At 44.7% G+C, this 24,562-nt stretch overlaps 2 protein-coding genes across 7 annotated transcripts in view; one reads left to right on the top strand and one right to left on the bottom strand.

Moving 5' to 3' along the window:
* ANTXR1 (ANTXR cell adhesion molecule 1) overlaps positions 1–14,418 on the top strand; it is an 81,139-nt gene extending 66,721 nt beyond the window's left edge. For both annotated transcript variants that reach the window (XM_048928121.1, XM_048928120.1), the window contains one exon: positions 10,582–14,418. In XM_048928121.1, the coding sequence (XP_048784078.1) occupies positions 10,582–10,854 (273 nt within the window). In that variant the 3' untranslated portion in view covers positions 10,855–14,418. The remainder of the gene's footprint in view (positions 1–10,581) is intronic.
* Positions 14,419–19,435: 5,017 nt separating this feature from the next.
* Positions 19,436–24,562, bottom strand: part of GFPT1 (glutamine--fructose-6-phosphate transaminase 1) — a 28,925-nt gene continuing 23,798 nt past the window's right edge. For 4 of the 5 annotated variants that reach the window (XM_048928114.1, XM_048928116.1, XM_048928118.1 and 1 more), the window contains one exon: positions 21,659–24,523. In XM_048928114.1, coding sequence (XP_048784071.1) covers positions 24,479–24,523 — 45 coding nt within the window. In that variant the 3' untranslated portion in view covers positions 21,659–24,478. Of the gene's footprint in view, positions 19,646–21,658; positions 24,524–24,562 lie in introns of those variants that run through there. The other variant, XM_048928115.1, reaches the window with a different exon arrangement.

Below are 24,562 nucleotides of genomic sequence, written 5' to 3'. Positions count from 1 at the left end.
GTAAAATTTACACCATGTGAAATAAGAAGACTCTAACCCCTGTATGATCCTACCAATTTCATTCTGTTCTTCTCTGGGCCACTGTTCTTCTGAGAGAAAGTCTGTGTCCCAGCCTGATGATATATAGGCTGCATAATTCACGAAATCATGAAGGTCAGAAAACACCTGTATGATCTTCTAGTCCAACATCAGCCCATCACCACCATGCCCACTAACCCATGTGCCTGAGTACCTTATGGCAATCAGCTTCTGCCAGGACAGAAAGTAGAAAAGCATCAAATATTATTTCACATATCATGCCACTGTTCTGATATGGTTGGAAATGCAGTGCTGAATTGATGGGGACAGCAGCATAGAAACATCTGCCAATATTGTCTGCAGATGTCAGTGCCTTGAATGCAGATAGTCGAGAGTCTGTGTGAATGGTTTGCTTTCCTTGCAAGAAACAGACGTAAAGGAAAAGGAGCAATCCTCCAGAAAATCTTTTCACAAACATGTCTGTAGAACAATGAATCTGCTGCCCTTCATGGAAGTGATAGGAAATTTCTACCTGTGCAAATGCTGAGAATGCCTCTGGTTTTCTAAGAAGCATGGCACCTCCTTGGCCCAACATGCAGCCAAGTGGCTGCATCCAACAAGTTTGGATGTTCTTCATGCTGCAGGATGGCACTGAGCAGGATGCTCACCCAAACAGACCTAGATGCTACCCAGCCATGTGTTTCTGGTGTAGAGTTTGGAGATCAGCCAGCAGGGTAGAGCTGTTAAGAGTTGTTTCGGCAGTGGCAAGCTCAGCTGTAAATTCCTGTGGCCTCTCCAAGTGGCTTCAAATAGCTCCCTTGGACCAGGCAGCATGGACAGGTGGCAAAGCAAAGGCAGCCTTGGTTCTCTGTGGGTTGTGAAGTCTTCAGCATGGGCAAGTAGCCATGAGTCTGTGGGTTCTAACAGCTGTCTGCTGGCAAATTTGGGTTGGATCCTGTTTTACCAGGAAGCATAGATAAAGGAGCACTTTGCCCAATTTGTCAGCAAAGGAGACCTAATGAGAGCTGGTATCAGCAACACCAAGCTGGTCCTGGGGTTTTACAGTGGAAGCACAGCTGGTTAGAAACCTCAGCCCTGGTAGACTGGAGCTATGTGCAAGCCCAGCCCTGCCGGCTGCAGGGAGCTTCAGGCAGCCAGACACAAGGCTTTGAGTTACTGCAGCACATGGGAGGGAGGGCGGCTGCAGCTTTCCAGCTTTTTCCTGGCTCTGCTTAACTTCATTGCCATGCCATCCATTCACAAAGCTCTGCTCTCCAGAAGGAAGGTCTGGCTTCTGAATCTTGCAATAGCTCTGAAAACGGAGGAAGAGCTCGAATTTCCCTGTGTTACAGGGCCCCTCAATACCAAGCTGTCTGTGAAATGCTCAAGTTTTGTACCTTGGAGGGATGGCTGCAAAGCAAGGGGAGGAGAGAAGAGCCTGGGGATCCCAAATCGATTCTGTCCTTCATCACACTGCCACCAACAGCTGAAGAAAGCAATTTGCACCTCTTTCCTTCTCTTCCTTTGGTGTTGTCCAGCGGGCATCTTAATTCACCCACTGGCCAACAATGAAAAATCAAAGGCAAATGAAAAGTAACTGAAAGGAATTTCTGTTTGCTTTGGAGCCCGAAAAGGAATTGGACTAAATCCCAGCATTACATCACTTTCATATATAAGCAATCCATTGCTATAATCAGTTACTTAATCCACTGCCAGCATGTTAGCTGAGCTGTTCAAAAAGATTGCTTGAGTAGAATGAAACATGGATCCAGCTTCAAATGCTGTGTTGACTAATTGGTACTGTTTATCTGCTGTAGCCCACACAACTTCCAAGGTACCATAGGAATCATCAGGAAAGACGTTCCCTGGCCTAAATTCACATTAGTTTATAACAAGACATTGGTTCAAGCATAGTGACTAACAAATTTGCCATTTATATATGTATATGGAGAGGATAATGTAGGGGCTAAAGCTTATCTTCCAGTCTTCCTCCTTTGTGTGACTTTAGACAATCTCTGCTCATTGCTTGTGTTCATGCCCTGAGACCTTTAATCCAGTTTGGGATGCCTTACAGTAAGACTGCTTTGCAAAAGGCACAGCTATCACAATAACTGACTAGTAAGTGCTGCACACAACAAGAAAGCTGGGATTGCCTAAAAATAGAGTTGTGGGTGGGGGTTTACCAGCTGTACCAGTTAGCAGAATGTAAGATAAACTTTGGCAAGATTGTTTCATGACCAAGGGATCCTTCTAATTTGGAAGACTTTAGGTTCAGGCCTTAACCTTGCAAAACATGCATACAGGCTTTCAGAAAAAAGCTTTGCATGGGGCTGAAAGTTCTCTATGAGTGCTGTCTGGGGTGTGCAGCACTCAGTGTATAGCTTTGCATTAGAGGTGCTCATGCTGATGCAGGAATTGCTGACCGTAGTGGGGATGGACATGCTGGATCTGAAGGCAAGGTTGAACTGCTGCCTTCTGTCGAGGCTGTTTTGCCTGGGCAGCACAACTTGCTTATGGGCAACACACCTTGCTTATGGGGCTGCCCAGCTTCTCCTGCCAGACCTTCATGAGGCTTCCTGCCTGTGGATCATCACCTCCAGTGTGACATCTGGGTTAGATGTTCTCCTGAATGGAGAGGTGAGGTCTCTTTCCAGCAGGACTGCCAGAAGAATGCCTACCTGAGTTGTCTTACCTGGCTTTGACCATTACAACTCCACAAAAGATATACCAGTTATCATCAACTGGTCCTGATCACCACGTTATCATGTTGGCCACAACCAGTCACATGCCAGTCTGTCTTTGCAAAGAGCAAACCATGAAGCAAACTCTGGTCTGGTTTGAAGTAGTCTTGTTAATCTGCACCTTTTCTCCAAAAGCAGAAGGCATGTTCAGAACCTGATTTGAAAAAGCACTCAGGCTAAGATGCACAAAAAGGTTGTGAAATTCTTTTCTTGGAGTCAAACCTGGAAATGGTCTGAGGTTACCAGTAGACACAGATGTTTCCAATAAGGCAAGGAAGTCAGAGTCACATGGGATTCCTGTGGTCTTCTCACATTTTCAGGAGACTAAGTTTGCATTCTTGTTGGCATTAATAAGGTTATTTTTACATTCAAAACATCATCAGAAAGGGGTGATTTAAAAACACATGTTATTTTAGAAAACGTTATCACTTTTATAGTTAGGGAATGCTAAATTGTACAAAGTGCTCATTAGGAGTTGGATACAAATGAGTGTGTCTTTGAAGTATCAGTTGCATTTCCACGATGAACATCGTTCTGTCAGGAATTTATAGGAAAATAATTAAAATTAAATAATTAAAATTAAATGTTGACAGGCTGCAAAGCTTGAGAACAAAATTGTAGCCTTTCTGTGCATAGTACTGCAGCATGGTCTTCCATTAATAACTGTGGAAAAGTTAACCTCAACATCAGCTATTTTTCATGGAACTAAGAGCCCCAAAGCCCAAAGCCAGGTGATCTGCCCATCAGCTTGCAGGACTACTTATGCCTTTTTTGTTTGTAAAAACAAAGCCCTGGGCTGGCTCTTGAGATGTTGGACATCCATTTGTGAATTAGAGAGCAGCCAGCTCACAAAGGAAGGATACCACCCACATCTTGATCCGAGGCAAACTTCCCCTTATGCAGAATTACAAGGGTATGCATTGAACCTCAACAGGTTTGCTTAGGAAGCCAAGGTGAATCCAGGGATTGCAGGGATGAGAACTACTCACTATCTACCAGTAGGACAGTATTCAGCAAGCAGTAACTCCTGTTTTCCTGAGCCATTAGCACTACCCTGCTGGCTCTTCCTTCCGCTCCGGACGGATGTTTACCACTACTTCTGATTAATTATTCTGGTTATCATTGCCAAAATAATAGATTTGTTTTTCATTTGAATTTCCTTATTTTCATATCTCCTTTCCTTATACCCAGTTGACTTGGTTACTCAGCCTCCAGATGAAAGATTATAGTCCTGCATTGTCTTTGATGTGTCGTGCAGTGTTTCTCCAAGATGAACTGCCTCTTTCCAGAAAGACAGTGAGAAGAATGACCAGATCTTCCTGGAAATGACACTTGTCTTACAGTGTAAATAAGCCAAATCTAGCTCCTGCAAAAGCAGTCAGCTAGCTTACACAAAATTGCCTACCATTGTTGAAAGAGCCACGCTCCCAAACTCTGGCAGAAGCCAAAGATTGTAGTTGTTACGCTCATTCCCACACTTGAATTTGGCAAAGTAGAAGCCTGTATCATCTCGTTTCACCTTTTTTAGGAGTTTGAATGTTTTCTTTTCAGTAGGTTCCCCAGCTCAGTCAGTCCTGCATGACATAGTTACAGATACCAAGTGGCAGAGGTTGGCAGAGCAGTGGGTGTTATCTGGGTTGTGGCAGGTCTGAAGAGTCAGCCGCAGTCCCAAAGCTATGAGTAAGCTTCTGGGTAAGATTTCAACAGGAGGCTGAATTGGCAGAACTGTTCTTTATGCTGTGGGAGCCCTCAGACGCACAGTGCTTTATATGTAGGTATAGGCATGCATTGGTCACAAGCCAGCGTGACTGAGCTTATTCAGCTCTGACTTCAAATCACAGAATCATAGAATGGTTTGGGTTGGAAGGAACCTTTAAGACCATCTAATTCCAATCCTCCTGCTGTAGGCAGGGACACCTCCCACTAGACCAGGTTGCTCCAACCCCCATCCAGCCTGGTCTTGAATGCTTCCAGGGAGGGGGTACCCATAACCTCACTGAGCAAATTCTATGAGAGTTCTTCAAAAACTGTAACACTTAATGAATTTTAAAGTATTTTGTTTTGGCCTTCAAAATATGTGGCTTTTGTGTTGCTTGGAAAGAACAGGATCATGTTAGTTGAAATAGAAACCATTGCACAAATACAAACCACTGTCTGAATATCTGAATTGTCCATATATCTAAGACATCAGAGAATTACTGAATTCAGAAAGATCAGACAGTGACAGTTTTTCTGCTTCTTTTTTTTTTCTTCTAAATTTAGACAGGATGCTTATCTGCAGTATAGGATGCTGCCTGTGGTACAGCTTATTATTTTGGGGGCATATTTTTTGCTCTCATATGGGGCAAATCCCGCCTCCTTACTGGAAATGCCATTTTGTACCACTCTTCATGGGAGTTGGAAATCCAGCACAGCTTAGTACTGTGTAGTACTAAGTAGTACTAAGACCTGATAGAAAGCTCAGAATCTGCAGTACGTTTCACAAGGCTTTCTAGGTTAAGCCATAATGATGCATAGTTTTCAGTGCTGTATCTACAATAACTGAGCAGGCCATTAGAAGTCATGACCCAAAGTTCCCTCTTATCGATGGAAGTCATCCTCTTAATTTAGGGAGAAAATAGATCAAGCCTCTAAATTACTGAGTGGACGAGGTGGCTGGAATGCCTTGGGAATGGTAGGTTTTATGAGCAACACTGAGTTCAAAGCTGTGTAATGAGAGACAGATGGGAATGGTTTTGCTGCGGTGATGTTTTATCACGAAACGCGACAGTTTTAATAGCTGTTGGGTGACTAACAGATACAGAGTTAGCCGTGTAATTAGAATGCTTGCTGCAGGAGGCAGTGTTTCCTGGCATTGCCAAGCACACTCAACACAGGCTGATCTCACCAAAAGTGGCTGGCTAACAAAGTCCAGAAGCTAGTCAACGGTTTCCTAAAAGTGTCTCTAGACACTCTTGTGTGATTTGAAAGCCAGCACGCTGTCAGCTTGGGTCATGAAAGAAGGTATATCTCAAACTCTCAGGATCCCATTACATAGCAGAAACCCTCTGGGTTTTGGGTTTATCTTGACGGGAGCACAAGAGCTCCCCAACCGTTGCTTTTCCAAATGATGACATGGTAGTGGAAGTCTTGGCCCTTGTTTTTTTCCTTGGCACAAAGGAATACATTTTTAGAGATGTTCATGGAAGGCTCCAGCCTGGGCTAGGTTCAAACCAAGCACCTTTTGTCTTCGGTGGGGTTTGTCCTAGAGAATTCAGTGCTATCACCTTGCATCTGTATACATGCTTTGCTTTTACAGTATCGACACATCAGAAATAAATCTCTTTTCAACTTCCTTCCGTCTTCTGCTTTCCTTTTCCTTTTCCTTCTCCTCCTTCTTTCTGTTATTTTTCCTCATTGCTCTTGATTTTTGTATTTCTTTTTACTTCTCTCCTTTTTCTTGTAACAACAGGATAAACTCAGTTACTGTTTTTGGAAAGTTTGAATTACTAATGAACCTTACAAGACAACAATGAGGATCATATCTTTTCCAATGGCTCTATTTGAACTCAGAAACCAGTCCCAGTGTTTAACAGTCTTAAAATATTGATGTTTTTCCAGGTATTCATTCCAGATTGATAGGAAACCAAAAGAAACAGAAACATTCTTCATTTTCAGAAAAATGTGTTCAACCTTCCTTTGTTAAAGAGATACTCCAGTGCTGTTTAGGGTATGCACCTCATAGGGTTCAGTGTGTACCATCCTTGGAGGTACTCAAGATCAGATGGGATGGGGGTCTGGGCAGCCTGATTTGGTGGATGGCAACCAGCCCATGGCAGAGATTGGGGCTGAGTGGGTTTTCCGGTCCCTTTCAACCCAACCATACTATGGTTCTACAGTTCTATGATCTTTAAGGTCCCTTTCAACCCAAACCATGCTGTGGTTCTGTGATCCCAAGCCAGGGCTGTGCAGATAGTACTGTGGGCAGCCAAGCTGGTTCAAATGAACAGAAAGAGAGGCAGGAGGAGGTGGGAATTGGCTCAGGCAAGGCTGTGGAGTTCCTAGGAAATGCCACAGATTGACTGAGGCATCCTCTGCTCTTCACATCTCTGCTTGCCGTATCTGCCTCCAAGACACCGACATTCAGCTTGCTCCCTCAAGCATGCAGTTGCTGTCACCCTGTGCCATGACCTCGGCAGCCTGATGTCCCTCTCCCCACATCCTGTCCTCTCTTCTGACCCTAGCAGCACTCCCCAGCCAGCCAGATGCGAAGAACAAAGAGAAAAGCTTGGATTGATCATGCAGCCCTGCGGCACTCTGCGTGCAAAGTGCTGGCAGGGCCACGCCTGCAGTCAGAGCACTCCATCCCCTGTGGCCCCGTGTTGGCTGGCCCCGAGGCTGTGCTGCCTGCCTCCACCCCAAAAGCAATCAGCTGTTGAAGGTGAAAGAGCAAAGTCACTCAGAGCAGAATTCATTATGCAAATGCCTGCGAGCAGCGTTCTTTAGAAAAACAACATAAAATGCTGGAGTGAATCTGCCTGGCTGATTTTGCTGATTCCACTAAATTTTGGATGTAATATTGTCTTCATATTGCTTCAATTGTCTCTGCTGAGGCACAGCTGTGACTGCCCCCTGAAGTGTTGTGGCTGCAGAAAGGGAAGTGAAACCTAGCCAAGGCATTCAGCACAGCAGCCCTTCAATATACAGCATATTCCCTTCAATTCTTCATTCTGTATCTGCAACTACTGTCTCTCTGCTTGAAAGACCTATAGAATTGGCTTCTCTTCTCAAAGCTGTGGTACAATCTGGTTCAGGAGCTTTTTCTCCTGGAATGAGAGGCAACTTCTGTTTAAGGGCCCATTTGTTGGAAACGGGTTCTTTCCTCCAGGATGTTCTGCTAACACCTTCCACATCCATCTGATGTCCATCTGGGCACCTGATGAGGAGGAACACTTGTGGATAGACAAGAGAGGGTTCTCACTGATGGGCAATGAGCCCCTGCTATAATACAGTCTCATGAAGATCCTTATCCTTCCACTGGCTGTAGGGAGACCGTGCACTCCTCTTCTCTGCTGTGTCTCAGACACACACTCTAGTTTTGCATCCAGGCCCCCGAGGCTGATCAAGACATTTCAGCACAGATATTTAGAGGGTCTCTAATTTAGAGGGTCTCTAGCTGGTCACATCATCTGGAGGATGAACAGAACTGTGCTGGCAGTGGAGAATGTGCAAATGCTTGAATGAATGGGTCATAACTTGACCTTCACCCAGACATTCATCCAGATAAAACAGCACAGAGCCGCTCACAGGCACACTGTGGCTCGCACAACCCCTCCCCTTCTGTCTGTTATCGGACTGGCAGATGAATCACATCACGGTTAGATTGGAGGAGACCTCACTGCCCATCCAGTTCCAATCTCTGCCGCAGTCTGGTTGCCACTCACCAGCTCAGGCTGCCCAGGACCCCATCCATGGCCTTGAGCACCATCAGGAATGGGGCACCCACTCTTCTCTGGGCAGCAGTGCCAGCATCTCACTAAATTTTCAGCCTCTCCTGTGTAATGGCATGGTAATTTTTTTTCCTGGCTATGTCCTCTTGTCATTCAGTCTGGCAGTTGTCCTTCCCTGGAAGGTGTTGGTTTCTCTGTCTCCTCTGAGGCAATGTAGCCCCCAGTGTCTGAACTCAAAACTGCTATCTGGCACTCTCCCTTCCATGTGCATGGTTGAGAGAAATGTCAAGCAATGACATGAGAACTATTAGCTCACATGAGAGGAGGAGGAAGGCTGACCTCCATCTGTCCTCCACTTTTGCTGGATGCCCCTCAGAACTACCCATTACACAGCAGTAGGAAGCATTGCTCAGGAGGTATCAATTCACTGCAAAAAGAGAGGGGAAGAGACACCATTAGTCGTGAGTATAAGCAGTATACATGGACATGGGTTCACTAAGTGGTAGCTGGCTGCAAGAAACAATGTAAAACACAGTGCAGCTCTGCATTGGTATGAGTTGCTTGCTCTGTTTTTATGATGATGAGATTGCGAGCTGCCCAAGCCAGCTCTCATCAATGAAAACTCAAATCTTTGCCAGCGAAGTCAAAGTTGTAAGGACATGATATCATTTTGGACCATGCCTTGGTCACTGCCATGAATGCTAGATGGTTTTCAGCCTTCAGGGCTCGCCCTGACCCCAGCTCCAAAGATTTCTGAGTGTCACTGCACCCTCTTAAATGTAGTTTGGGCAGTGTTCAGTTCCATTTGGATCCACAGCACCATAACCTCACCCCTGGAACATCCAGACAGAGAATCTCTCCACGCAAAAACAATTGCAACTTTTTGTTCTCTGGCTGGAATTCCTGGACTGCTGCTTTTCATTCGGATTTATTTTATTTTCAACATAAATAAAGAAAACAAAACTGGTACAAGCAATAGTCTGAAACTGCTAAAGTTCTATTGCAGGAGACATGGAACCAGAACAAGGAAAACATCCTCATGTTTTGTTTCTCTCTGTGCAGAATTGGTTAACTTGGGTTCAGAGTTTGACTCACTCGGCAGTCCTACCCCCTGGTGTTTACTTAAAATCACAACTAAGTGCATTAAAACAACATTAAAGCAGAGACACCAGCCTGCAAAGATCAAATAGAACAGAGGGAACATTGAATTGAGGCAGTGGCGTGCTCAGTTCAGGCTTCTCTCTGCCCAATTGCTCTGTGAGGGGATTTCTGGCCACTCCATGGGTCTCTGCTTTGCCCTGGAGCTCCACTCCTCGAGGAGAGCCCAAACTGAAGCCACAGGCTCTTCTTGCAGACAGACAGCCTGGGCTGAGCCATGCAGGGGTTCACCTTCCACCAGAAGGAGCAGCTCTGAGGTGATGTTCACAGGGTGTGAGCGCTGTGAAATCTTTGTTTTCCTTAAAAGACCTTTGTCTGCACAAGACAGCCCGTGCTCAGCCGTGGCTGCTCTACATTCTTCAGTGAGGAATCCACTTTCCTCTGCTGAACAGCTCAGGCAGATGTTTCTTGGTATCTGCAGAGCATAATGATAGAATTGACAGTGTGCTCAGAGCAGAGCCATCTGCATCTCTTTGTGTGTCAGTCCCTTCCTCGCCATCTCCACTCATCCCCATCAAACATTTTTCCAGCATCTTTCTACCAGCATTTCCCTTCCTTCACTTTGGGTTCTTCTTCCACACAGTTTGCCCATAGGCTGCCCAGAGACATGGTGGGGTCACCATCCCTGGAGGTGTTCAAGAGCCATGGGGATATGGCATTGAAGAATGTGGTCAGTGGGCAGGGTGGGGTGGGTTGTGCTCAGGCTCGGGAATCTTAGAGGTCTCTTCCAACTTTAATGGTTCCATGGCGCTTTGAGTGGGCACGAAGGGGATGTGGTGATGATTGGACTAAATGATCTTGGAGGTCTTTTCCAACCTATATGATTCAAGGGTTCTGTGAACTCAGTGCTCCATTTGGCATCTTTTCACCAGGAAAAACATTTACTTTGGGAGAAGAAGGAGGAAAGCAGATCCAGCAAAACAAAGGACAGGCTCAGAAATCCTCCAGCCCCTTTTTGGATGATTTCATATCTGAAAGAATGAATCCATAATGCAATAGTGCTGATTCTGACATTTGAGTATTTACAGTGGGATCTTTTGCAGGTTGGAACTTGGGAGGAAAAAAAGAAAAAAGAATAGCTCAGAGGGCAAAGGTTTTGTTTAAAAATGTACAACAAACTGTAGCTTAGCACCGTTCTCACAGAACAGCAAGAAAAGCAGTTTTTTGGCTTCATATGTGCAGGGACATCAGCTTCCATCACTAACTCTGTTTTTCCTCCTTCTTTTTTCTTCCAGGGGCGTTGCATCAATTTCACCCGAGTGAAGAATGCCGACCCTCCCCCCAAATACCCCCTCAACAACGCCTACCCACTGCCCCCCCCTCCCCCAGCCCCTGTCTACAATCCTCCACTGCCAGTTCCCATCTACAACCCACCGCCCCCCAGCTCTCCCACACCCCATGCCCCCTCCCCATCCTCCACGCTCCCCCCTCTCCCCCCACTGCCTCAAGTCCCACCACCAAACAGGGCGCCCCCTCCATCCCGGCCCCCTCCTCGCCCTACAGTCTAGGGGTTCCATCTCTTCTAGAAGCATTTGAGGGTTTTTTTTCAGCAGTACTGTATCATGTCTGTCTTTGGGGTGGGGGGTGGGGGGACAGAGGAAGCCACACCAGTATTGGAATGGGACAGAATGAATGACTTCATCGTCACCTTTCTCCTTTCATTTTCTGTTGTCTTTAAAACCCCTTGAGCATCAGTGCCACCAAACTATTAAAGCAAGAAAAGCCAAGAGACTGCAGGAGTGACTCCAGCTCTGTTTCAGCAACGCTCTCCCCACCGCTTCCCCATGCCTCATCACCAGTGATTCCAGGATAAATTGAAAAAATGATTGAAGGTTCTCCCCAGGGAAGAGCTGCAAAAGGCTCCTTCTGAAGACATCTGCACAAATTAACCATGTGAGACTCACGGGATAACAGAAAGCCAGGTTGCATACCAGCTGCCAGGTGACTAAGGACAACAGTAAGTCAGCAACCACAGAAACCCCATAAATGTGGAGAAGAATTGATGGTGGGCAGCTGTTCTCGTGGCCTGTGAATTGGAGAAGGGAAGGTCACCTTTGAGGGTCCAAAAAGAAGGGGTAGGTCTCTGGTGTCTGGTTTGGGGTATGTTGGGATGTGGAAGTGCAGGTGAATGAAAACGAAGTGCCACCAGGCAAATGGATCACATGGAAGATCAATCAGCACAATCAATAAATCAATCACCAGGCTTCAGCCTCCTCCCATGAGGACAGGAGTGAGACACAGCATATTGGTGCTCCCTCTGGGACAGAGGGGCTCACAGCAATCTGGGGAAGGTCTGGTTGACAGAAGAATCTTTGCATTTGGCTTAGACTAATTACATCCATGTAATTAACACCTCTGCAGTTCAGCACTATAATTTAATTCTGTTTTCCATTCTTAAAGGAAAGTTCCTTAGTACAAATAGGTGGCTAGGCGTATCAATTTCTCTAAATCCAGTCTGCTTGGACTCCTTGTTATTGTCAGTTTGAAATGGTTACCACTGATGCATTCCTGTTTTTTTCTGTAAACTACGTACTTTTGCCCTGAAAATATTTCCACATGGATTTTTATTATTTGTTTTCCCTTCCTGAATAAGTAGCAGATGTCTTCCAAACTCAAAGAGCCAGTGTACTTACTCACTCTTGTCAACTCTCAGCAACATCACTTCTCTATGCAATTGTTGACTATGGCAAAAATCCCACACCAGATACAAGATGGGAATCAGTCTTCCAAGAAATGCACTGGATGCATTTCTCCATGCATTCCTCTTTGTGGGACTACCACTGTATTCCACACCACAGCAAACTTTCTGAGCACATGCCTAGTGATAGCAATAGGGGAGACTGCTGCACTTCAGTCTGTTTTATGGTCAGGATTGGTTCTCATGAAAGGACTGGAAATTGCCAAGTCATAAAGGGTAAAACTCTCTTGTTCTATGAATATCTAAGTGTTCTTATTTCTTATGCTCATATCATCTTTTACCAGGTAAAAAAATGCATTGCCAAGTGCTTACTTCAGTGCTGTTGGAAATAATAATTCTAGCTTTTCTTGCTATTTAAAAAAAAAAAAAAAAAAAAAAAAAAAAAAAAAAAAGCTCAAGGAGGAAAAAGTACAAATGAAAAAGGCTCAGTGGAGACCTGGCTTGGGACCTCTTGGTAAGAACATCCTGTGAGTGAAGCCTGACCATGAGACCCAGGGTCAAGCTAAGCCACATTTGGTCTATGTGCCACTTTTAGGTGCCATAAACACAACAGCTACAATGGATCTGAAGACTCATTTGAAGGGTGGCAGTTCACCCCAACACTGTTTTGTCTGCAGGCGGCACAGAGCAGTCCCCAGTTTGGAGCAAAACCCAGTTTTGCCACTCACTATGTCAAGTTCTATCAGGCAGAAGGCACGGTTGGTTCAATGAGATGACTTTGTCATGGTCATGCTGGAGTGGGAAGCCTTTAACAACCCAACACAAATTGGTTGGATTCCCTCTGGTGATGAATGGGATTTGGTGAGATGTTGAAAGAGTACGGTGTAAAACAGGATCAATAAATATTTCCCTCAACAGAACCTCAGTATTCCAAAACAGGTTGGAAAAGAGATTGATTTTCAGCATTAAGGCATTTAGGCTTTTGTGTGTGTGTGTGTGTGTCAATTAAGCAGTAAACATAAACCCATAAACCTAAAGCTACTGCTGGGGAAAAAAATAATAGCAGTGTATGCTCCATCACTGAAACTCACTTCTTGCAGATGTATATAGGAATTTTCCTTCTCTGCAAACAGAGGAGAAAAAAAATCCACAGTAGGAAAGAAGCAAAACGAAGCATACATTGGGCTAGAAAAATAATCATTGCAGAATACCTCCATGTATTCATCCCGTTTATGAATAGAAATAAACTTTTTTTTGTTTTGTTTTGTTGTTGTTGTACATATTATTACTGCATGCTTACCATATGTTAGATGGAAGCATTTCCTATCCTGTGTGGAGGATAAAAGAACATTTTTCAAGTTGTAGTAAATTATTATAAAGCCAGTGACATTTCATGGCATGTTATTGTATCAAGCTGTGCTTGTTGTGTTTTTTTCTTTGTGGTTGTATGGCTTTTTTTTTTTTAATGTACAAATATTTCCTGTAGTGACGAGCACCTGCTTTACACAGCACTAATTGAGGCATGAGGTTGCTGGGCTGCCCAACCTTCAATGCATTGGGAAGAGTTTTGCACATCCACCATCAGAACTGAATTTAAGGTATTAAGAGGAAAATTTGGGCCCAAAATGAAATGAACTCACAGACAATTAATGCTATGTAAATTAGGTTGAATTAGCTGGTGCGCCATGTGCTGATATATGGCACCCTATGTATTCTCTCTGTATAGAACTTTCCTAGATACACATTACACAGGCTATCAATCTACACTAGCCAGTTGTTAAGTAAAGGCTCATTATAGATCAAAAGGAGCTGAGTAGCACTACATCTGCTCCATGATTTCAAAGGACTTCAGCAGATATTTCTGTTTACTACTTTTACATGTTCACATATAGGGTCGGTCTAAACAGCCATAAACAGATGTCTGATGGCATTAATAAAGAATTTTCTTGGCTCAAAATAGATCACTTTGATTATCTCTTTGTGTTCAATTCAAGCACAGCTTTCTATCATTGCACCAGAGGACCAAGCAGCTACATTCAACAAAAACTCGCATGTTTTATAATTGCTAACATCACACATTATTGCTGGCTGCATTTTGAGGCATTCACCCATATGAGCTTTGGTGGCCACTGGAATTCTTCCTCTGCTCCTTGGTGCATGAAAACATCTTCTGTCACTGTTAATTTTGCAGAATGTCTGGCTTTGGAGCTCTCTGTGCGCAGTGACATTGTCCTATATGCGGTGCTGATGCAGCAAAGGAAAAGAAATGAGTCTTCTGATGTGATGTTGGATTATGTTCTTTCACCTCAGCCAGTGCTGTGCAATGATGTTTTATTCCCTCTGTTTGTTGCATGTGTCATTTGTTAAATTCAGTCATTATTCTTGCTGATCTTGATTATTATTAAAGAACTACATAAATTTACGCTGGGCTTCATCAAATTCATTGATCAAACAGTTGACCAACAGTTGACCAACGGTTGACCATGGCTTAACCATGAGCCAGCAGCGTGTCCAGAGCTCCCTTCCAACCTCTACAGTTCTGCGATTTTCAGAGCCTCACAACCACAGGATAATGTTTAATGCAGTTCACTGAGCAACCTCTAACAAGGGCAAGTTAGCACAACTGCTAAAAATACCTAAACATGTTTCCTCCCACATTCTTTCTTCCTCTCTGCTTAATGACCCAGCACCCACTGGTTTTTGATGTTACTGGAATATTTTATTCCACAAAGAAAACTAACGCAAAGAAAGCTTATACAAGGAAGTTCAGCCTTAATACACCCAGCCCTGTTTCAGCAAAAGATTCATGCTTTTTAGCTCCTGAAAACATGAGCTACCAGTTTGGAAGGGACCTCACAGCCCTACAGCCCCATCCCTTGCTGTGGGCTGAGTGTCCCCCACCAGCTCAGGTTGTCCAGAGCTCATCCATGGCCTTGGGCACCTTCAGGGATCGGGAACCTGTACTTCTGTGGGCAGCAGTGCCAGGGCCTCATAGATTTGATCATGATGAATTTCTTCTAAATTTCCTCAAGAAATGCTGTTTTTAGAACAGTGTGTGCAAAGCAATGAGCTGTGCATGCAATGCTGCTAAGCACGTGGCTGGCTTTGGGCAGCTGCAGAGTTCTTTGTTTGGCAAGCATGCAAATCATTCATTTTTTCTTCTTTTATTTTCCTTTTTTTTTTTTTTTCTTCCTATTTTTGGCAAAGGAAGCCCCTTCCAACTCATAGGTAAGGTTCTTGAAAGGGGGTCGATGGAAGCAGCCGTGACATGGCAGAAGCCTCTTTTTATTATTTGTGTTGCTGAAGAATGTAACACACTTTTTTTTTTAAAAAGAAACAGACATAAAGTCACTTGTAAAAACAACAGAATAAATCATGTTGCACACAGACAGTGGCTGAAAGCCTGTAGCACTCTGCCAGAATAAACTGCTTATGTTTCTTGAGATAATTTAAATATCTTTTAAGATTTAAATGCTTTCAGAGCTCCCTCTTGCTAGCAGAAGAAGGCAAAATACCATTTCACAAAGGTATTTTCTTGTGTCGCAGTGCCTGCATATGTGGCCTGAAGAAATGCCATGGGCTGACCCTGTCCTCAGCACAAGCAGGGATTTTTCTGGTTTTTCACAGCCAGTAACTAGTGGGGCCTTTTTCAGAGCTGGAGGAATTAATAGGAATGGAGAACAGCATGCAGAAATACCACAGCGAGTGGAAAACTGAGCTTAGTATATGAGGTCACTTCAATTGCAAGGGGATTTCTGTGTTCCACTTTCTGTTCCCATTTCAAATCCTTCCTGGCACATCCCTCCGGCTGTGCATGGCTCAGCTGTCCCCAATCCTTTCCTCCATTGGAGCCCCAAAGTCTCCTCCAGCATCGACTGGGCAATGGAACGTCAGGGTCCTTTTCCTATATGGTTTTCCTCACTGGAAAAATCTCCAAGAAAAAGCTGAGCAGAAATAGAGTGCATCTACACACCTCCAACCCATTTTTGGGATGGGGAATGTGAAATCTGAGCACCCATAGCCTTAAAAAGCTTTATCTGCGTATTGGCCTCTTGTGGGGTAACATCCCACTCTGCCTAGGCAATCCCTGCTCTGTTTTTAAGAAAAAAATTGGAAAAATTCTCCAGGCCATGGGTCAGCTTTGGCTCTGCTCTCAATAAACCGCAGCAAACCCCGTGTTGGTGGGATGTGAGGGTTGGAGATACTGTGACCACGCACCATTGGGAACAACAGAGCAGGATCCCCGTGACCAAAGCAACAGCCGAAGTGGAAAAAAAATCAGGAATGGCTCAAGAGTATTTTTAGCTGCCTTCAATGCAGCAGGGGAGACAAGAGATGTATGGGCAACGTTTCCATTGACTGGAACTTGGGAATCTCTGTTTTGTTGGAATATGATGTGAATTCTTAATATTTGGGGGGAGGGAGGGGCTAAGCTTCATGTCTCTGTACGTGTTGATCACTGAAGTCTATTTCCCAGGCTGCCATGAAATCACAGGAACTGTGCTCTTGCTAAAAATACACTCAACTTCAGGAGCATCAGATGGTTTTCTGTTTGTTTTCTTAACCACCAGCTCAGAAGGTTAAACTGACATCATTCTCTCTCATCTGATCCTGCCTGCGTAGGGATGTGGATGGTTTGGTCCAGGCTTTTCTCATAGGCATAGAAAAACAGTTTATGCCCAGAACCTGGTGATGCTGTCTCTCCCCAAGACAGCAGCAATGCTCTGGATCCTATAGAGCAGCTCCAGGAGCATCATTGTGCCCAGAGAAAGACACCTTGGGAGGATTCAACTCCTAGAACAGTGCTGTTGGTGGGCAGGATCTTGCCTGGTGCAGAGCTCACAAGGCTCTGCCTCATGGGCTGCATAGCTGCTGCGGATTTTTAAATAATAAAAATCTCACAGGGTTAGTTCCTGTGGGTTCTTTAAATAACCAGAGAGTCTGCAGTAGGTGGAGGAAAGCTGAGGTCATGCTGCAAATATGAAGGTAACTCTATCTACTTACCCAAGGCCAAACTGGCATGGTTTGAAAGAGTGCCCATTAGAAATGGGAGGCATCAGAGATAGTGATGAAGAAAGTGCTGCTCTGGCTGCTTTTTGGGACTGGATGCTATCAGACCTCACCCCAGTGTGTTTCCAGGCAGACAAAGGCACATGGGAACAAATGCAAATGTTAACAGGGAGAGAAGGGCCAAAGCCAAAGCTTTGCATACATTCCTGAGAAACACCTTGGATATGGAGGGAGCTTCAGAAATTGTATCCTCTGATCTGAAAACTGTGGAAAATACACAGATTTCTTTTTAGCATAATACATGGTGCAGCAAAGTGGTGGTGCACACATGGCCCTAAATGAGGCTCATGTCATTGCTGCACCACTGCAGGACATGGGATACAGCTCCTTGTGGAGCTGTTTGCTCTTTTTATAGCACCAATGTGTATTTGGTATAGTAGGACTGCTGCCAAACCAAACACTGCAGGATTAAGCCTTGATGTATAGGATGCCTTAGAAGGGAATCTGGCTCCCCCACGCAAAACAACTTTTGATTTTTCTCTTGGCAAGAGCCTCCCTTTGTCTCCAGATATATATTCATCTCATGTCTGCTCCAGCCGGGGCTGCACAGCTATGCTTCCAGCCTTCCAAGCCTGCCCTTTAACAAACTTCCCTATAAAACAGAAGCAGCTCATTTGTCACGTACACCAGACAGAGGAGAGAAGCACGTGAGCGAGAGCCAAAGAAATGCCACATTCACTTAGTGCCGTCCATCACAATGAAGCTGCTGCACATAGGGCGTGAGCAGCCGGTAGAGGGGGTTTGTTCCTGGTGTTTCTCTCCTATTCTACAGAACACAAAGGGGCTGCACCAACCTGTGCTGTGCCCTTCCCTGGCTCCACTGTGTGCTCACAGTTGAGTTGGAAGGGACATTTAAACCAGCCCAGACCCAACCCGGCCATGGGCTGGGGCACCTCCCATAGTCTGTGTGCCCAAAGCCTCATCCATCACCCACAGTCCCAGTGGCTGGGATTGCCCCCAACCCAAGCACAGCACTCAGACACATTCACCTCCATTCACGTTTTCCAGTTTGCTCCATCTGCGCATCCCCATCTCTGCCATGGAAGAGCCACTTGCCAAGAGCCACTTGCCCCCATCACAGTGGACTTACATCTGGAGACACTGCTGACGCTCCAATGCTGCCCCCCTCCCTCCCCCCCCCCTACTGCCTGCAGGGAGTTTTGCCTAAATACAGACTAGAGGAGACATGGCCTTCCCTTACACCTCAGGGATGATTATTCCTTGCTGAAACAATTTGGCTGAGCAGCTGCCAACCAAAGCCAAGCGCTGGACCACCCATCATCTACTGCGGCACATTTCTACATTCCCACAACATAAAACTAAATAAATAAGAAGCAGAACAAAGTGTAAGAAAACCAAAAAACAAGAGAGAAATGCTGGAAAGCTGCCAGGGAACCCGCTTAGTTCTGCAGAGCCTGAGTGGAGCCATAGAAAGGATTGCATCAGTTCATGGGATCGTTTACTAGACAGTGTCAGCAGGCAAAATTCATGAGGCTATTATATAATAATCCAGATTTTGATGCAAACATTGCAATTGCTGACTTCTCTGTGCAGCAGCAGAAGCAGAACAGCTATGGGAGATGGAAAAATCAGTGCAAGGATGCTTCTATAGAAGGACAAAGAGCAATTGACAGGTCGCATTCTTTACTCTTCCTACACCACTCCCATTGAATCCTGTCACTTCCTCTCCCCATGTGGTTCCTGTCCAAAAATGCCTGATTTCACCTTTTTTTCCTCCCCTTCTACCGTTGCTGGAATACAATGTTCTGTGTGCTGGCAACCCCATAGTGCTGCAGTTTGCTGCTGCATTGCTTCCCATGCTCCAGGTTAGACAGGAATACACTCATGCTGCTGGAGAAGGACCTTCAGCCAAGGAGAGGGTTGGGGATGTTATCTCAAGGAGCAATTTCTTGCAGAAATGCACAACTTTGCAGCAGGAACAAATGTTCTGCTTGGGCTGCAGACAAATGGAACCATACCCAAGCAGCAGCACAGAGCTCTGGGTTAGGAGCAAGCAGAAAACTCAATTATTTTTCCCCCCAGACCAGCTCAAATTGACTGAATGGAGATGAGGGCTGATCACCCAGCAGTGGCTGAAGGACCAAGTGCTGCTATGGGCTTTTCATGATGAGGAAAGGTTGGGGTTGCAGTTGGTGATCTTAGAAGCCTTTTCCAACCTTAATGTTTCTATGATTCTATGAACTCTTTGTTTCATGGGCTGCAGAAGCCAAGAAGGAAAGGAACCCTCCATGAAAACATCAGCAACTACCAAAGCAGAATGTTCCCCTTGAGGCATTTTTTTTTTTTTTTTTTTTTTTAAATAAAACATCCACGGACATTTTATTGCTTAAAACCTAGAACCAAGGCAAGAACTGCAATGCAAAATGCAACCAGAATAACCTGTGCTTTGTAACACTTCTCCGGTGGGTTCTCTGTGCCTCACTGCAAACCACTCCAAGCAGATAGGACTGGGTGATACCCTGGGGTGCAGGCAGAGGCCAGCGCTGTGGTGTTGGCCGCCTGCAGTTCACCCCTTGCTCCTTCCATGCAAGCAGCTGCTCTCAGTCCTTAGGGGCAGTGATGCGATCCACCTGCAGAAACAGGGAAGTCTGGAGATGTGACCAGGGTATAATCCATAACCATAAACTATGTGGGGTGTCAAACTGAAGATGGCCGCCCATGAATCCCTTGCTTTATTGCTTCTTCATACAGTGTTTACTCTGATACTCATTGGCCATTGGGTAACCCAAGTGGGATGAGTGCAGTGAGAAGATGCAGGAAGAGATCTCTCTTTTTAGAGAGACGCAACAGATTTTAAGCTGCTTCAGGAGCCAGATCAGAAGGGCAAAGGATGTTTTCTGAGCCTGGTGGAGACGCTGCTGTCCTAGCCCTTTGCTTTTTGAAAGGAGTCTTTCTGTGATTTGAGGCTGTTCTGTCTGCTCTGAAACCATCTTCTAAGCACATAGAACCATAGGACCATGGTTAGGTCAGAAGGGACCTCACAGCCCACCCACCAGCTCAGCCTGCCCAAGGCCGCATCGACAGCCTTAAGCATTTCCAGGGATGGGGCATCCACATCCTCCGTGCCCCCCACATGCCAGGGCTTGCCACCACTTTCAGAATCCAGACATGGGCAGGCAGCTTGTTTGTGTAAAGTTGTTACCACGGGAGTTTGTGAGGACCACAGAAATATGGATTTTTAATAGGGCCTGAAGAGGGGAGGTGGAAAAAAGGTGTCCTGCCCCCCTCTTGAGGTATGGATCTGATTTGTCACAGCCTCTTTAGCATGGAATGGGCCATCTGGGTGAGCCAGCTGGCTTTTTCTTTTTTCCAATGCCTGTGATATATTCCAACTACTTGATAAAATCATGGAAATAGGTGAGAAATAAAACAGCTTTGGGATCAGGCTTGTCCAAAAGCAGCTCCCAAAGCACAGGCCTGGCCAGGTGGCCCCACTGAGATAACTTCATCCCCATAATATGTATTTAACTGCTGCCCGTAAATCTATGGCACTTCACTCCCGGCTCTAGTTCTGTGATTGTAATTGATACTATGGACACAGACACCTTGTTTCAAGGAACTACCATCCAAAAGCAGCCTCGTGGCTTTACTACTTGCACAGGAAAGGTGTTTATTAAGAAGAACGTGTCCAAGCTGCTCATTTTATCTAAGAAAACAAATGAGCATTTGATACTTCTACATATATTTAACTAAAGACCAGTAATTCCATTTGTTTCATGTAGGGCACTTGATTTTATTCAAAGGGTAAGATACAAAAAAAGTAAGCAAAAAGACAAAACCCAAATTATAAAACACTACAGACAAAATAAGACATCTGCATATAGCACACAACAGGAAACAAGGTACAGTCTGGTCCCCACAAACCAAGAGAGCTGGATATGTACAAGCAGAGGCAAACAGACCCATAGGGAAGAAATGGTGGTATCTGCCATTTCAAATGTCTATTTACACGCACTGAATTGAAGGCAAGTAGTTTTATCCTCTGATTCAAAACCAATTCCTTATTTCTTCTTCCTGATGCGGTGGATGGACTCTGTGCTTTTTGAGGCAAATTTGGTACCATCAGGTGGGATCTAAAATCAGCCACAAACAACCAATGTGTCAAACTGCAGCTCCCCCGTCCATCCTACATGCTGCTGCTTGTGCTGTGAAGGACTGCTACCAGAAGGGAGAAAACCCCTCATTCTGCACTAATTTTGGTCCTCCTTGAGCTTTTAGATGTCTCACTCTGCAGCTTAACCCAACCCAGCTAGTCCAGGCTATCCTTAGGGATACTAATTAAGCAAGATTGCATGCTGTTATACATGTGAGATTCTCCACTTGTCTTAGAGCTTTCACTAGTGCAGCTCTTTACATACAAAGAGACTTTACGGACAAGGATATGGACAGAATGGCATCCCCAAACCATCACTGCACCCTACAGACACCTGGCTATCCCAACACTGCTCTGGGCTCCTTGCAATGACGTATGTGCAAACAGTACTCAATCATTTGACAAATTCAGAGCTGAGTACAGCCTTTCTTCAGTGCAGACAGAAGGAAAAACCTTTCTGGCCAACATAAGGAGTAACAGGCAGCTGCTGTGCAAAATGAGAAAAGGCTTTATTGGTGTTTACCCATGGCTGGATTTTAGTGAAGAGCTGCTGGATGTCTGCACACCTCCATCAGGAGGAGGGAGTTGGACTGGCTCAGTAAGCAAAACATTCATTCTGGAGAGTAGAAGACTGACTGCTGTTAATAAATATCACAAGACATTCTAAAAGTCCTCTAGGGAAAGAGAGAAATACCATCTGTTCATCAAAACACAACACATCTACACAAAATGAGGTAAGGAAAGCTAGGAAGAGTCCTTTATACAATCTGACTTCACACTGGCATGGCAATTAACAATGAGATGCTTTACGGATTCCCTACCATGCTCATCAAGGAAATTCTTCCTAGCAAGTGTCCTCCGTTGAAGCATGACAACATCCTACCTGCACGTTCTACACCTTTGTTTTGGCAGTTTGTACACTTGAGGCAGTTTGCTGGCAATCCTGCAGGATGCAGTGGGTGAATACTACCTTACTTCAGACAAATGAAGAATCTGTTGTGGAGACTTACAGAGAATAAGGATTTGTCTATCACAGCATTAAAACCAAAGAGCTCAGCAATATCTGTACAGTTACATCCAACAGGAGAGTGTCAGATTCATTACATTTTTCATTTAGAATCCTGTTCTTTGGTCCTCTTTGTACACAGCTTCCACAAGTATTTAACAGCCCACATTACCAACCTTCTACCAAACAGCAATCTGCATTTTGTGAGGCTAACCACCCTGACTGCCATGTCAACCACTCTGTCTTCCAGGAGTGAGCTGGCAGACCATTATCTGCACAAGGCAAGCTAAAAGCAATGCTTGGTGCTTTTCTTCTGAATGGAATAGGAGAAACAGATCTTCAAACCATTCTCTTGCAAGTTCTTTCCCATCAGACCTCATGCTAATGAGAACACAGGGTGTGGTACTGCCTGTCCTTATGCTGGGCAATGGGAGAACCTTCCCTGGCTCCCAGCCTCCATGCCCAAGGTTCACAGCTTCCCTTAATAAGGTGAGTGGCAGCAGGAAGAGGAGCTGCCCCCAAGACTGTGAGCACTGAACACAAATAGTCTGCTGTTCCTCTGGGAGAATTACACCCTTTCAAAGAAGAGCAGTCTACTGGTCATGCCTAGGCAGAGGCACAGAGTAGGAGTCAGCACCTCATAAGCAACTGCTGTACAACTACAATGCAACACTTCCTATGCTGGCAACACAATGCATTCATAAATTAGTAGTCTGAACACAATATTAATAAACATACATAGGTTGGCTTCGACAAAGTTTCCAGGCACGCAGCATTTTACTCATTAACATAACAAAACAGCCTCAGGCTGATTATGAACTGAAGTCAAACAGGTTACTGCGGTTCAGTATAAAGCAGAATTGCCACTGTCTTTGGAAACACTTCGTCTGAGCAGTCCTCTTCTGTTGAAAATCATCCACCAGAGCTGAGTTTTAATGGTAATGGATGGTCCCCAAACACTGTATTTGTTAAAGCAGTTTTCCAGGGGCAGAACTTCAAAATATTCACCAGGACTTAGCAAGCATTGCTTTCTGCCTTGTACTATGCTTTTGCATATATAAAGCTAATTCAAAACCCACCAGGCTAGTAGGAATTCACCTTTTTGCATTAGGAAACACTATGTTAACTGCCCCTTAATGACTTGTTCAACATCTTGAAGGCATATTTTCTGCATAACTTCTGCAAACTTGCTAAATAATCATTATCAATGTTCTTATTTTGTGGCTATCAAGTTATATATCCACCAATTTTACACCAGCTCAATTTGACACAATCACATATGACACTGCAACCATATGAACTGCTCCTTAATAAACCAGAACCCGTGCACTTACAGGACTCTATAACACAGCAAGCCTCACAGAGAGAGATTTAGTGCTGTCTCTGTTCGAAGGACAGAAGGCAGAAACCACTAAGTGACCTGCAGCAAAATAAAGCCCATTCCTTATGATCTCTTTGCAGCGCTACAGCTCTGAGGGAAAACCTTCATCCCACAACACAGGAAGAGGGCTGCTTGTTTAAAAACAAATTAAAAGCCAACAAAATAAACATCATCACCAACTGAGCACTGTTCCCTGTCCTTTTTTTTGGTAGGCATCCATGGTGCTGAGCCAGACACTGCTTCCACTTGCATTTGAAGGTGTGATTTCCACCGTGTCACATGGTGTGTCATGGCCCAGCTCTATGAGATTGTCAGCTGCTAGGTATTTGGCATAGATAACATCTTTCTGAAGCAACATTACTTCTTCAGCACATTTACCACATGCCTAAAGCTTAAGAAACTGATACAGGTCAGTTGAATCCCCTTTTATGGATGAGGCAGAAATTGACCCAAATGCTCTTTTACAGTTTCTCCCACTGTTAAAATACCTGCACAAACATGACCATGACCAGCAGCAGCTCCTGTTCCAGTTGTATACTCTGCTATCACTGTCTGAGAGCATGACAGGTAATGCATTGAATTGGCTTCTCACCAACAGCTGGAGTGAGCCACACTTGGTAAGAAACAATGGCAGTATCTGAAAGTATAGTGGAGGGCCCTTTACCTAGAAGACTCAGTAATCTTTAAAGAAAACCATTTAATAGCTTCCATGGAAATCTATTGTTCAAAAAACCCAAGGCTATTGGCATAGCATGTGGAATCAATTTGACAATCACTAATGTAATGGAATTACAGTGATCTTGTACACAAACAATCAATTACCAAAATAAGATTTACCTAGGGGACTTTAAAATCAAGTTATTTTGGTACCAAAAAGAGTCTTTCAATTAATTCCCCTTTGCCCCTATGATTCAGTTGATCTTTCACTCTACAGTTACGGACTTGGCCAGATTTCTTGGAAAATCAACCTGCAGAGAGGGAGGAGAAAGAAGATGCTCGTGAGTATT

This window comes from Lagopus muta, chromosome 27 (assembly GCF_023343835.1).
Source record: "Lagopus muta isolate bLagMut1 chromosome 27, bLagMut1 primary, whole genome shotgun sequence".
Lineage (NCBI taxonomy): Eukaryota > Metazoa > Chordata > Aves > Galliformes > Phasianidae > Lagopus > Lagopus muta.
This window is presented reverse-complemented; position numbering and strand designations above follow the sequence as displayed.